The sequence below is a fragment of the Stenella coeruleoalba genome (genome assembly GCF_951394435.1).
Source record: "Stenella coeruleoalba genome assembly, chromosome: 19".
NCBI classification, from domain to species: domain Eukaryota; kingdom Metazoa; phylum Chordata; class Mammalia; order Artiodactyla; family Delphinidae; genus Stenella; species Stenella coeruleoalba.
Window position 1 is genome coordinate 42,918,163 of NC_137165.1, and position 13,553 is coordinate 42,931,715.

The window sequence follows — 13,553 nt, forward strand, 5'->3', positions numbered from 1 at the left end:
TTTAATTAAATTATTTTTAAGGATTATTCCTAACACAGGAAATTTCTGGTACTGGAGAGATGTTCAATAAATATTTACTGAACGAATGTAATCATCATGGAACCTGTAACTAATCAGGAGGGCTAATTTTTAGATGATTACTTTAAAACGTTAGAAAAAGCAAACAAAAGCTAAGCACAAAAGTATAAAAAAAATAAACTATGATAAGAAGGACAAAAAGACCATTTCTTTGTAATGTAAGACATTTATTTTGGTTACAGTTTTAGTGTTTTAACACTGATTTGTGATAGAACAGACATTAAACTTACTTTTTTTAAAACCAATTTAATACCTTCCCCTTTTCTGTCCAGAAAATTCACACTTTCACAATCAAATTACCCTAAAAGCTGACAGGAGGTAAGTAAAGCTTCCAAACAATCTGCTCTCCCAACCGGAGATGGCCTCTCTTTCCAATCAGGATAAAATCTTGACTTGGAAGGACCATCGTTGTTGGCTCTTCAGTGATTTTTGTGCAGGTTTTATGACAGAAAATTTCCTGCGAGAAAAGCTAATATGTTCACATTTTAAGATCAGTGCTTATTTCGATTAAAACATTAGCATCTTATCATTAACTTGTGACACAAAAGGCACCAACATTCCTTTTCCAAGCATCCATCACCACAGGTGGAACACAACGCCACCTGCTGGTCATCATATTGTTACACACCCTATAATTTCCAGATGGCGGTCAATATCAATGCGGATTCTTAAAGAACCCCACGGTGTCAGAGCCAAAAGGGACCTTAGAGGTCTTCAAGTTGAGTCCCCTTGCTTGACAGATGGTGATTGCTGCTCTCCAGCTCACTCAGAGTGGCAGGGAAACAGACCAGCCTGCGGAAGGTGTACTGCTTTAGAATCTAGAAGAAAACTGTTTGGTGCTCTCATCTGGCCTAGATGGGGGTTTGCTAGTCAAAGAAAGAGATCAGGTCAGAGGAGGGGGTAGAGGCGTCCTGAGTTCCTATCCCATCACTTCCCAGGGGTAGAAAGCTATCCAGAAACAGCTTTCCACTCACAGCTGGGCATGTGTTGGCTCAAACAATAGAATTTGATTTTGAGGAGCTATAGCTCGTGAAGTAAATACGGCGTTTCCGGGACTAAAAACTATCAAGAAAACCCAAGTTATCAGCAAAAAAGTAGCCCCAAAGTGAAGGCATTAATTCTCCCCATGGCCTTTTCTCCAACATACCCCTAACAAAGAGTCCTTCAAGAGATCCTGTCAGCCGGCCTAAGCAGCTGTGGCTGTCCTGTGCAGGGACCACTGCCTGGGTGTGGGACGGGGACCCCCGCCCCAGCTCCTGGGCCTCTTCCGGAAGTGGAGCAGAAAGCTCTGACTTAGGGATGCTACATGTTTCCTAGAAGAAGAGCCACACATTCTAACCCGGCTGGGGACCCACGCTTTTTACTTCCTTGTCCTGGAGCAGAGTCCCGCCGCCCCCAACACCACAGCTTAAACAGCTGTCCTCTGGCCACAAAGCTAACTGGCTCTTGTGCACACGAGCTGGGTCACGGACATGCCCAGGGGCTCATTTCTTGAGGAGGAGTGTAGTAGGGGAGAAAGAATTCAGCTTCAGAGAGCAGCCACCCTGAAATCTCGCCTCAGCTCTGCCTTAGAGCTGGGCAGCCCTGAGCACTACACCCCTACTCACTCTGAACCCCGGTTCCTTTCCTGAAAGGTAACAATACATGAATAAGTCCTACCAAGTTAATAGGTTATTGTGAGGATGAAGATAGATTAAGTGCGAGAGTTATCTGGGCACTGCGAGGGACGTGGTGGAGAGGGTGGCCGTGTCACTTAGGTCTATTGGGGCAGCCTCGTAGCTGAAAAAGAAGACAGATTCTAGTTTGTTCGGGGCTGCTGAGGTCACAAAGCAAAGGGGACATCCAGGCTGCGGAGGTACTGCTTCTGCCAAGACAGAGACCATGACACCTGGGTGTGAGGCCCAAGGCACGCCTGCTTCTCCTCAACCTAGCTGGAAGCTTCTGGTCAACTCTGGAAAAGGCACATTCCCCACCTCCATACAGTAATGACGCTGCCTGAATTGCAACTTAAAACTGAATTTTAAATATTCAACAAAAGTCCCTGATATTTCCTTTCAGGTAAGACTCCTTTGCAGATCCTTGCAAGTGATCCTACCACCAAGTCAGGCTTCTGGGAGCTTGATACACCCCCCAGAACAACACCCTGCATATATTTGGTGCTCAAAAAAAAAAAAAAAAGTTTAGGGCTTCCCTGGTAGCGCAGTGGTTGGGAGTCCGTCTGCTGATGCAGGGGACACGGGTTCATGCCCCGGTCCGGGAGGATCCCACGTGCCGCGGAGCGGCTGGGCCCGTGAGCCATGGCCGCTGAGCCTTCATGTCGGAGCCTGTGCTCCGCAACGGGAGAGGCCACGGCAGTGAGAGGCCCGCGTACCGCAAAAAAAAAAAGTTTAATTCCACAAACTTTTATCAGACATCTATGTGCTAAGCGCTGGGGGCAGAGCTGAGGACCACCTCTCTGCCGTTAGGGAACCTGAAGATGACAGCACTGCATCGGTTGCCCTGATGGCAATCACGTCAAGTGCTAAGAAGACTGTGTTCAAAACAAAACGCCTATATTCTGACAAATGTGCGCACACGCACACGTGTGTGAGTGCTTGTGCGTTCCGACGTCATCCTAAAAAAGTCCTTACAGAGGCTGTTTCTTTTTGTTTCCTCTACCACCAGTAAAGGCTGCATTTGGACGTTCCGCCATGTTTCCTTTCTGCCTGGTTGAGTCATTTTTTGCTGCCAAGGCTCCTGGACCTTTTCTGGCAGCAGAGAGCTGGAAGAACTACCTGTGAGTGGGCAGGATGTGAGCCTGGGCCCGTTCAACCCCTTGCTTGTCCAGCCACTGGCTGTGTTGCTCTCTCTCTCTCTCTCTCTCACACACACACACACACACACACACACACAGATACGCACACGCGCGCACGTGCACGCACGTGCTATAATTGGCCAACTTCCTCCTCCTGCTCTTGGAATAGTAACCGAGACAAAAAGCAGTGAGCACGAGTGGCTTGGGCTCGCCAACACTATAATTCAGGACAAAACCCTTGTAATTCTCCAAATGGTGGGGTTTTTAAATAGGCTGGACTTCAACACCCTGTTTTCTAAAAAAGAAAAATAAAACCCTGCCCAAGGCATCGCTCTTCTAACCGACCAAGTGACCTCTGAGAGCCGGGTACCCCGAAGAGGTGGATTCTGAACTCAAGCCTTCCAAGAAGTCACATTTTTTAAACAATTAATTTAGGAGAGCCCTCCAGGGACATGTATGTGCCCACTCAAAGGCTTCTTTGTTTCGGTATCTTTAATCCTAAGGAAATCATTAAAATGCAGTCTCTTCATGGGAATTTCCACCCACGGACAACTGACCCTGAGCCAACTTCAGACCTCACGACGTGCCTCTGCCTACGAGCAGGGTGTGGACAGCTGTGAGGGGACAGGGGAGACAGACACGGTGGGGGGAGAGGGGCCCGCGTTTGCATAGTTCCTTTACAGGGCTGGGGTCCCCACTCAGGAGAGGGCCCAGGGGTGAAGGGTGGGGAGGCGGGGAGGGGTCCCTGTGAGCATCTCAGGCCTTACACCTCCACACACCCCTTGCCCTGGGCCATCCAGGAGAAGCACGCCCGTCACAGGCCTGCGCCCCCTCTGCGCCCCCTCCTCAGGGTGAGGACATCATAAATTGTAGGCACCAGGGAGCAGGAATGCCCTCCTCAGCAAGCTTCTTCATATGCTCCCCAGGGGGAAAGTGGCCCAGGGCTGTGTTGGGACAGACTTGTGGGCAAGTGCCTGGTGATGCTGGGAGCAGGGTACACTGTGTTTCCTAAACATGGCAGCTTGGGACACCACAACCAGGGCGCCTCCCTCCATCCGACCTCTAGAGAAGAGGCAGTGAGGGCGCCCTAGAGTTTCAATTTCCCCTCCTTGACTAGTCTATCATTGAGCTGGCAGAGCTGGGCCAGGAAACCATCGTTGGGGCCGATCTCACGGTTCTGCCTGACGATGCTCAGGGCAGACTTGACATCCATCTTCTGACGCATCATGAGATACGCGATGACGAGAGTCGGGGAGCGGCTGTAACCCTCACGGCAGTGGACGAGCACTCGGCCTGTGAAAGATAGGGACACAGTGAGCTGGGGCCGTCCCGTCACACCTCGACTCCAGTCAAAACCCTTCCAGGGGGCTTCCCTGGTGGCGCAGTGGTTGAGAGTCCGCCTGCCGATGCAGGGGACACGGGTTCGTGCCCCGGTCCGGGAAGATCCCACGTGCCGTGGAGCGGCTGGGCCCGTGAGCCATGGCCGCTGAGCCTGCGCGTCCGGAGCCTGTGCTCCGCAACGGGAGAGGCCACAGCAGTGAGAGGCCCGCGTACCGCAAAAAAAAAAAAAAAAACCCTTCCAGGAAATATAAATGAAAATTATAACGCGAGGCCATTGTGTGCCCACCAGAATGGCTAAGATGAAAAAGATAAATACAAAACACACAGCATTAGTGAGAATGTGGAGCAGCTAGGACTTTGATCTGTGGCTCGGGGACGGGGTGTAAACTGGCGCACAGCTTCGGAAAGCCGTGTGGCGGGATCTGCTCAAGCTGAACACATGCATTCCCCAGGGCCTGGCAGTTCCATCCCAGACCCATGGCCGGCAGGAGTGCACGCACACGTCTGCTAAAAGACTGCAGGCAGCACTGTTCACGGTAGCCCCAAGCTGGACACTCCCAAAGGCCCGTCAACGGCAGAGTAGATAAATACTAAGGATGAGCAATCTCCAGCTTCCCAGATACAGCATGGAAGAAACACACAAACAGGATGTGTACGATCCCATAGGGTAGAAGAGCCAGGGGACTCCCCTGGTGGTCCAGTGGTTAGGACTCCACGCTGCCACTGCAGGGGAACTAAGATCCCGCGTGCCGCAAAGTGTGGCCAAGAACAGAAACAAAACTTTAACAACAACAAAAAAGAGCCAGCAACACTGAACTATGCTGTTAGAAGTCTGGATACTGGTATGCGAGGAGGGAGATGTGACACTGGGAGGGAATACGTCGGGGGGTTTCTGGGGTGCTGGTCGTGCTTTCTTTCTTGATCTGGGGGCTGGTACATGGGTGTGTGCAGCGCACTGATACACTGTGATATGGGTACTTCTCTATGTGAATCTTCTATTTCAAGCAAAAGCAAAAGATGACAACCACCCAAATGTCCATCAACAGGTAAATGGATAAACAAACTGTGGTACGTCCATCCAAGAGAAGGCTACTCAGCGTTAAAAGGGCATTCCTGATACGTGCAACAGCGCGGAAGAAACTGAAAGTAATGATGCTGAGTGAAAGAGGCCAGACCAAAAATGTGGACATACCGTGCAACTTCATTGATATGAAAGTCTACAAGATGTGCACTAACGTCTAGTGATAGAAAGCAGATGGGTGGTTGCTGAGGAACAGAGGGAAGAGAGGGGTGGAAGGGAGAGGTCACAAAGGGACATGAGGGAAATCTGCGGGGTGACGGAGAAGCTCACGATCTTGGTTGTGGTCACGGCTTCACAGATGCATACATGTGTCAAAACTTACCAAACTCAACTGTGTGTAGTTTACTGAACGTCAGTTATGCCGCAATAAAGCCATTTAAAAAATAAAAGGTACGTGCGTGTCAAATAAAAACACAAGAAATCAAAACAAACACACAAACAGGGCTTCCCTGGTGGCGCAGTGGTTGAGAGTCCACCTGCCGATGCAGGGGACGCGGGTTCGTGCCCCGGTCCGGGAAGATCCCACATGCCGCGGAGCGTCTGGGCCCGTGAGCCATGGCCGCTGAGCCTGCGTGTCCGGAGCCTGTGCTCCGCAACGGGAGAGGCCCGCGTACCGCAAAAACAAACAAACAAACAAAAACCACACAAACAAAAACACCCTCTCGTGGTCCCCCAAATGTCCCACGAGGCTCTACTAAATCTGCCCCTCCCCCCGCCACTGACGTCATCCCCTCCTCCCTCTCCTCCCTCCCTCCAGCCGTCTGGCAACACCAGCCCGCTACCCATACTCCTTCATCCCCTTCTCCCTGCTTTGGTCCACCCACCCCCTGACGGGCCACATATCTTTTTCACTTGTTTGCTGTCATCTTCCCCCAAAACATAAGCTCCACGAGGGCAGGGATGTCCGTCTGTTTTGCTCCCTGCTGCATCCCCAGCGTTGGGTGAAAGAAGGAAGGGATGGTCAGGAGAGGTCAGAACCTTGTCAACAAGGTTCTTGCAGCCTGAGCTACAAGCCTCGGCTTCTCTTATCCCCACCCCCTCCTCACACAGAGTGCTCAGTTCAGGTCCCTGTCACCTCCCACCTCTGCCCCGTCACCTCCAAACTGAGTTCTCACTCTATCTTCACCACCACCAACCCCCACTCCAGCTGGAGGGAGCTTTCTAAAATATAAAAACGTGACCTGCCACCATTAGCCGGGTAGTCTAGTCCCCAAGGTGTGACATACCAGGCCAACCGCCCACGGCCCCGACACCTTTCCAGGCTTTTTCTCAGCCTTTGCACATGTTTTTCCATCTACCTGGCACATCCTCTCCCTCTTGGCTACTTGGCAAACTCCTGCTCATACCTTAAGACCCCAGCTCAAGTATTTCTTTGTCAGCATCGGGACTTAGAACCCAAATCTTTGAAGTCATGTGAATCTGGGTTTAAATTTTAACTTGCTGGTTGTGATGGTTAAACTTGTCAACTTGGCTTGTCTATGATGCCCAGTTGCTTGGTGAAACACTAGTCTCGAAGAGATTTTGTAGATGTAATGAATATCTCCCATGACTTGACTTTAAATAAAGGACATCACCCTTGATAAGGTGGGTGGGCCTCATCCAATCAGTGAAAGAGCTTAAGAGCAAAAAACTGAGGCTTCCTGGAGAAGGAATTCTACCTCCAGAAGTCCTGCCCGCGTTTCCAGCTGCAGGTCTGCCTGACAGATTTAAGCTTTGCCAGCCCCTATGATTACGTGAACCAATTCTCTGAAATAAATAATAGCTATATTCTACTGGTTCTGTTTTTCTGGAGAACCCTGGCCAATACACTGGTTATTACTCTGTGACCCACCTAAGCCCACTGTGCCTCAGTTTCCTTGTCTGTTCTAATAGTACTCATGGCACAAGGTGGTTGGAAGATTAAAGGAAGTGACATAAAACCCTTAGGCTAGGGACTTACCTGGTGGCGCAGTGGTTAAGAATCCTCCTGCCAATGCAGGGGACACGGGTTCGATCCCTGGTCCGGGAAGATCCCACATGCCGCGGAGCAACTAAGCCCGTGCACCACAACTACTGAGCCTGCGCTCTAGAGCCCACGAGCCACAACTACTGAGCCCGCGTGCCACAGCTACTGAAGCCTGCGCACCTAGAGCCCATGCTCCACAACGAGAAGCCACCGCAATGAGAAGCTTGCGCACTGCAATGAAGAGTAGCCCCCCCCCCAGCCACAACTAGAGAAAGCCCGTGCGCAGCAAGGAAGACCCAACGCAGCCAAATAAATTAATTCAAAAAAGAAAGACTTAGGCTAGTGCCTGGCAGATGGGAACATTCAATAAATAAATATTAGCCAACACTACGAGTCCTCTGCTGGCACCTGGTACATCCTCTTCTACAGCAGCCTGGCTCTGTGTGAGCGTCGGCCACACAAAGACCGACCCTCCTCTGCCAGAGTGTGAGTTCCTTAAGGGTAAGGACTGTGGGGTACCGATTTTAGATGCCTTACAATCTCCAGCATACAGTAGGTGCTCAATAAATATTTGCTGACCAGCCGAGTGAATGAATACCCACCAACACCTCTACACGGGCATTATTCTGAAGGAAATCTGCTGGCCCAGAATCAAACAGAGTGTCTTCCGTTCCCGTTAACCTATCCCCAAAACACAACCCTATTTTCCCAATGCTGATGAGCAGGAATGGGGAGTCCTCCACTTTCCTGCCCATTCACTCTCTGGCCAGTGGACCCAAAGTATTCAGAGTGGGGCTTTCCCTGCCCCCGTCCTGGCAACGGGACCCTCTGCAGAGCAGCTGCCTCACCACCTGGAACCAGGAACAGACTCAGCATGCCCAGGGCTCATAGAGCCAGTGTGGAAGGGGAGGGTTCAAAGCCCATCCTTCCAGGCCCCGCCCAGATGCCACCTCCTCCACAAAGCCTCCCTTGATCTTCCCAGATGGAAGTGACTGCTTCCTTCTCTGAGTGCCCCTGGCCACTCCCCTCCTCTCCCCTCTCCAAAGTGATGGGACCCCAGCTCCCCCGAGCCCGGCACAGTGTTGGAGGCCAGCGCATTTCTGTTGACTCACTTGGCCAGTCAATCCTGGAGGCATTTACACTGGGCATTAGAACCCCTGGAATTCCTTTTTGTCACTGGTTCAGTAATCCAGTGTACCTGCTATGTGCCTGATCTATGTCAGGTGCTAGGGAGACCAGACAAGGGACACAGCAGACCCAGCCTGAGGGCAGGCTTCATGGAAGAGAGGACACTATGCCCAGTACTCGAGCACGAGGTGGAGTCTGCCAGAGGACAGGGCAGGGAGAGGCAGAGAGAGCCTTCCAGACTCATGACCCAACCCACGCGGGCTAAGGCAAGAGGTCACACAAAGTCAGGGTATGTTCCTAGTTGTCTGGAAAGAGGAAACCATCAGAGGGCTCTAAGTTCCCTGAATGGATGACCTGTCAACACACAGGAAGAGCGAAATCCATCCCCTTAACTGGGCCCCTCGGTCTCGTCTATACAGGAGCTCAGAACAGCTGCAGAGGAGGTGGGTAAGGTGTACAAGGCAGTGGAGGACCACGAAGGGCCTGATGATAAAGTCTGCAGATTCCCCAGGCAATAAATCTTCCCTTCTGGGCCCCAAACGTGCGCTAACCAGCAGCTAGTAAACTCTGTTCCCTGGAAATCATTCCAGTGGGGAGGCTGCTGGGACAAGAAGCATCAGGGTAGCAGAGACAGGCTAGAATCAGGAGAACAGGGCTGATGACGCCTCAGTGGGGGTCACTCCGCCTGGGAAGGTTTGGGGTGGGGAGGAAGGAAGAGGCTGGAGGAAGCGGCAGGAAGGTAAAGGCAGGTGCTGAGAGAAACAAGCTAAAAGCAGAAAGGGCAAGCGGCCCAGCCTGCTCAGCGGCTGTCCACCCTCTGGCCTTCTAGGATTTCTCTCTGGTACGCCTCGCCCCACTGCCAGCACCTCAGCAGTTCTGCTTCGGTCTCACCTTATATTTGGGAGTTGCAGGAAGCATTTAAAAACTGGGCCAAAGTTTGCTGACTTTGGGCCTGAGCCGATCATGACTGGCCCCCTCCCCTTGCCAGGTATTCATGTGACCCAACTGTAGCCAGTGAGATGTGAGGGGGGGCTCCACTGGGGGGTTTCCAGGGAATGTTTCACTTGCTCTTAAGAAAAGAGAGAAACATGAGGAAGAGAGGGCTGCCTCATTTTTGCTGCACTTGGTCCTGTCGGGAGGTGGTAACCAGATCGGCCGCAGCCATCTTGGGACCATCAGGGGAGTCCCCACCACGAAGGGTGGCAGAAGAGTCCTGAAGCCACCACAGAGCTGCTGAATCAGCAAGCCCTGGAGCCCCTTCGCCTCAGGATTTCTTATCACGGAAAAGAACAGATCTTCATTATTGCAGCTCTCTGAATGGGGGGAGGGGCTGGCAACTGACTCCCAGCCAAAGTCAGATCCAACACAGGGAGCCCAGGGCTGCCACTGTGTGATGGGTTCGTACATCTCGTGTCATGTGAAGCCACTTGACGGGCAGCCAGCTGAGCGGAGAGAGACCCAAAGCTCTCAGTCATTCAGCACAAGACACAGGAAACAACAGGTTTTCCAAGAAGAGGCCTGTCGTGGGCCTGTTTTCTAGAGAAAGTCCTGTCAAAGGTGCCTCCCATAGTTTCCTGGGTGGCAGGTCCCTTACCGTTCTTCTGAGCCAGGGCCTGGTCGATGAAGTCTGCCGCCTTTTCAAAGTAGGCGCTGAGGTTGAACTCCTGTGTGTCGTTGGCCTTGATGCCCAGGTAGGTGATGCCAGAGTCCTTGTAGAAGTTGGCACTGGTATTGACGTGCATGAAGGACCTGCCCTCGGCTGCATTCAGGACATGGGTGATGCCCAGTTTCTGCAGCTTGGGGATGTCTTGAGCCACAGACCTGGACAGGAGACAGCAGCAGGGGGGTGATCAACTGACCACCTGGCAGCCCTCGGGGGAGAAAGATGGAGAAGATCCCAAGCCTCCTGGCCCAGCAAGGACCCTCCATGCTCTGGCCCCTGACTACTTCTCCAGCCCCAGCTTATGACCCTCTGCCCTCACTCCAGCCAGATCTAATTACCTGCCCCAAATAGCCTGGGCACTTTCATGCCCAGGCTGTTCCCTCTACCTGGAATGCCCTTCTCCACCATCTTCATGGAAACGTACCCTCTCATTTCTCACCACCCTTGGCAGTATTTCCTGATCTCCCCTCCATTCAGCATTGTGCTCCCTATACTGTGGTGGTGGTATCACCACGGGGCTAAAATGGGCTCTGGAGCCAGACTGCCCGGGTCTGATTCCAGCCCTGCCACTTACCAGCCAGACAACCTTGAACAAGCCACTAAACCTTTCTGTGCCTCAGTTTCCCCATCTGTAAAATGGGGGTGATAACAGTACCTACCCCTGGAGTTGTTTTGAGTGTCAAATGAGCTGTTCTATAGACGGAACCTGACACCGTGGTCACTGCCACTATCCTAATGCTTGACTGTGCTTATTTGTTTAGCTGTCCAGGCTGTGAGCTCCTTGAGGGAGGAACCATGTCTACTTCATGTCTGTATGCCCGGCACGTCCTACGGAACCTGGCACACAGTAGGTGCTGAATGTGTGGTGAATCAGTGAAGAATGAACTCAGCGCATCCCAGGCAGCCTTCTTCCTTGGATTCTAAAGTGCAGCAGCCCCCTCCCATCCCCCAGAGGGATCCTTTCTGCCATAGTCCACTAGCCACGTCTCTGAAGCTCTCTTGGGTGAGTAAGCACTTGGGGAGCAAGTGGCCTCAACAGAACTCTGGGGGTTACAAAACATTCGATCTGAATAGTCAAAGGGCTCCTTTATTTCATCTCACAACAACGTCCCAGTTCAAACAGCAGTTTATACTTTACAGAACGCCTTCTCCTGCGTGATCTTGTTTGCCTGTCACAGCAGCCCGGGGAGGAAGGACAGAGCTTAAGCTCTGGCCCGACATGACAGCGGAAGGATGTGCATATGCTCACATGGGCTGCTGCGCAGCAGGGCTGGGAGAAGGCCTCCTTTCTCCTCATGCCAGCCCTGCTGTCTTCCTCCTCACCCTGCCTCTCATGCCCATATCAACTGCAAATCTCAAGAGGCAGAAAATGTGGCTCATCCAGGCTCCTCTCTGCCCTGTGAGCCCTGATCAGGAGCCCTGATTTTCTTAAGGCGCTCCCAACTGCGCGGGGGAGGGGGGGCTCGGTACTCAGTCCATCCTCCCTGCTGAGCGCCCCCCACACCCCTGGCTCTGTCAAGGGCAGAGTTACTTGTTCACAACCTTAGTTTTCACTTGGGAAGCGGTGACAGCCCAATGTGCCAAGCCGCCCAAGAGAGCGGGTTTCCGAGAAGGCCGAGGCCGCTTGCTGCTTGGGTGGCTGGAGAGGGGCTTATCCTCAGAACTTGGCAATTACCGAGGCCTTTGGCTGAGATTCTGGGACCCTGTTTTAGCTATCACGACACTGCACACAATTGTAAAGCAGTGGCTCATTAAAAAGGCACTAAAATAACTAACTTTGAAGAGTCACTACCATGCATCTTCCTTCTCTAAGTCAACATTCAACAACTTTACCATTATCATTGTCATCAATACTGTGAATACTTGTTCAACATCTGTCACATAGTGATGCTTCAAGTGGTGAATGAGTGATGGATGGATGAGACAAGCCCCCACGAGGCCCAGCCTGCCTGCCAGACCCCCTGGCTCCGTGATGGCCCCCATTTCTGTGGCAGTCCTATGCCAGGACCTGGGATACAGACATGAACAAGACATTGACCCTGTCTTCACAATCCCTACAGTGCTCTGGGCCATCATTTCTTCCTGTGTAAAAGGAGAGAACCGGATTAGACATGCAGTCCCTGGGCCCACGGAGCTTAGGGCCTTGGTAACTGGGTCTCAGAAAATCCAACCTACACCCTCCCAAGGCTGTACAGGCATGGGAATCTATTTTTTTTTTTTTGCTTTTGGCTGGTATTTCAGCAACTCTCTGAATGGTTAACACTGGTTTTCTCCTGCTGCTGAGAAATTCTTACTGGTAGTTTGACTATGAGAAAATCAATTTGGTAAGAACTCCTCAGTGATAAATAATAAATGCACTTCCTGGTGGTGAGAAGGTCGGCAGCCTTTTCTAAGTGATGGCTCAGGTCCTTAGGGGGGCGTTATTATTGGATCGTTCTAGAATTCTAGATAAATCAAACCCTAACTGGAAGGCAGGGGGAGGAGCGAGGAAGCCCGGGCCCATGTCTCTGGACCCCTAGTTTGCGATATTTCAATTCCCACATCTGGGCCTGCCCGGCCGGGAAAGTTCCACGCCCGAATTGTGACGTCATCCCGTTGCCATGGCAGCGAAGGCAGACATTCCGCGGTGACCTCACTGCAGAACCAGGCAGCTGTCACATGACGAGCGGGCCGGAGACCGGCCGGGGGACAGAGGGCCACCTGTTAAGTGAACCTGGTAGCCCCGACACGGCCCAAGGCCGAGCCCCTAGAGGGTTGTGGCTTCGGGCCTGACGCCCGGCTGCCCGAGCTGCGCCCGGGTCTCTGCCACCCAGCGAAAGGAAGAACAGAGCTGGGGCGGGGCGGGGCGGGGTTCAGCCCCTCCGCCCTAAGCGCGAGGGTGGGCGGTGACTCCAGCCCCCGCCCAGCCCCCGCCCAGCCCCCGCCCAGCCCCCGCCTCGGCTTCCGGAGGAACGACCCCGCCCTGGCTCCCCCCACCCGCGCCCGCCGACGCCCCCACCCCCAGCCCTCGGGTGGGCGGGGCAACCCGGGGAGGGGCCTTTGGGGTGTCTCGGGGCCCGGGAGCGGCGACTCACGCGTTGCCCACGTAGATCCTGGGGGTGACCTCGTTGCAGGGCTGGCTCGGGAGGCTGTAGCAGCCGCTGCCGTCCGACAGCAGGTCGTTGAGATCCTGCACCGAGAGCTCAAACGGGCCCGACATGGCGGCAGCCGGGCCCTGCACGCCCGGGCAGCAGCAAGCTAAGGGAGAGCGGCCGGGTCAGCTGGGCGGGCGCTCCGGAGCCGGGACCCGCCCCGTCCCGCCCCGGAGGCGGGCCCGCCGGGCACGGGAAGCGGCGGAGCGCCCGCGGCCAGGCGCGCTCCGCTCCCGGGAAGTATGCGCGTCGCCAGGCGCCAGGCGGACGCGGGGACAGACCTCTGGGCGTGAGTTAGGGGGCTGAGATGCCGCTACTCCGGAGTTTTGGGGGGGGGTCCTCTTCCCACCCCCCGTTAAGGCATGGAAGTGCAGTAACTTCACTGGACTAAA

General features: G+C 53.3%; 1 protein-coding gene across 1 annotated transcript; it reads right to left on the reverse strand.

Annotated features, from left to right (window-relative positions):
• Positions 1-249: 249 nt before the first annotated feature.
• On the reverse strand, positions 250-13,366 carry DUSP3 (dual specificity phosphatase 3). Its single transcript, XM_079905828.1, has 3 exons — positions 13,105-13,366; positions 9,962-10,188; positions 250-4,165 (listed from the first exon to the last, which is right to left on the reverse strand). Exons 1-3 carry the CDS (start codon positions 13,227-13,229, stop codon positions 3,960-3,962), a joined length of 558 nt encoding a protein of 185 aa, XP_079761954.1. The 5' UTR covers positions 13,230-13,366; the 3' UTR covers positions 250-3,959.
• Between the last annotated feature and the right edge of the window lie 187 nt (positions 13,367-13,553).

Bases quoted from the DNA above. Each gene is read 5' to 3' on its own strand.
- DUSP3 (XM_079905828.1), bottom strand. From the start codon at position 13,229: ATGTCGGGCCCGTTTGAGCTCTCGGTGCAGGATCTCAACGACCTGCTG. The intron at 10,189-13,104 runs GTGAGTCGCCGC...TCTCCTGTCCAG, and splicing joins AGGATCTACGTGGGCAACGC to GTCTGTGGCTCAAGACATCC. The intron at 4,166-9,961 runs GTAAGGGACCTG...TATCTTTCACAG, and splicing joins GGCCCTGGCTCAGAAGAACG to GCCGAGTGCTCGTCCACTGC.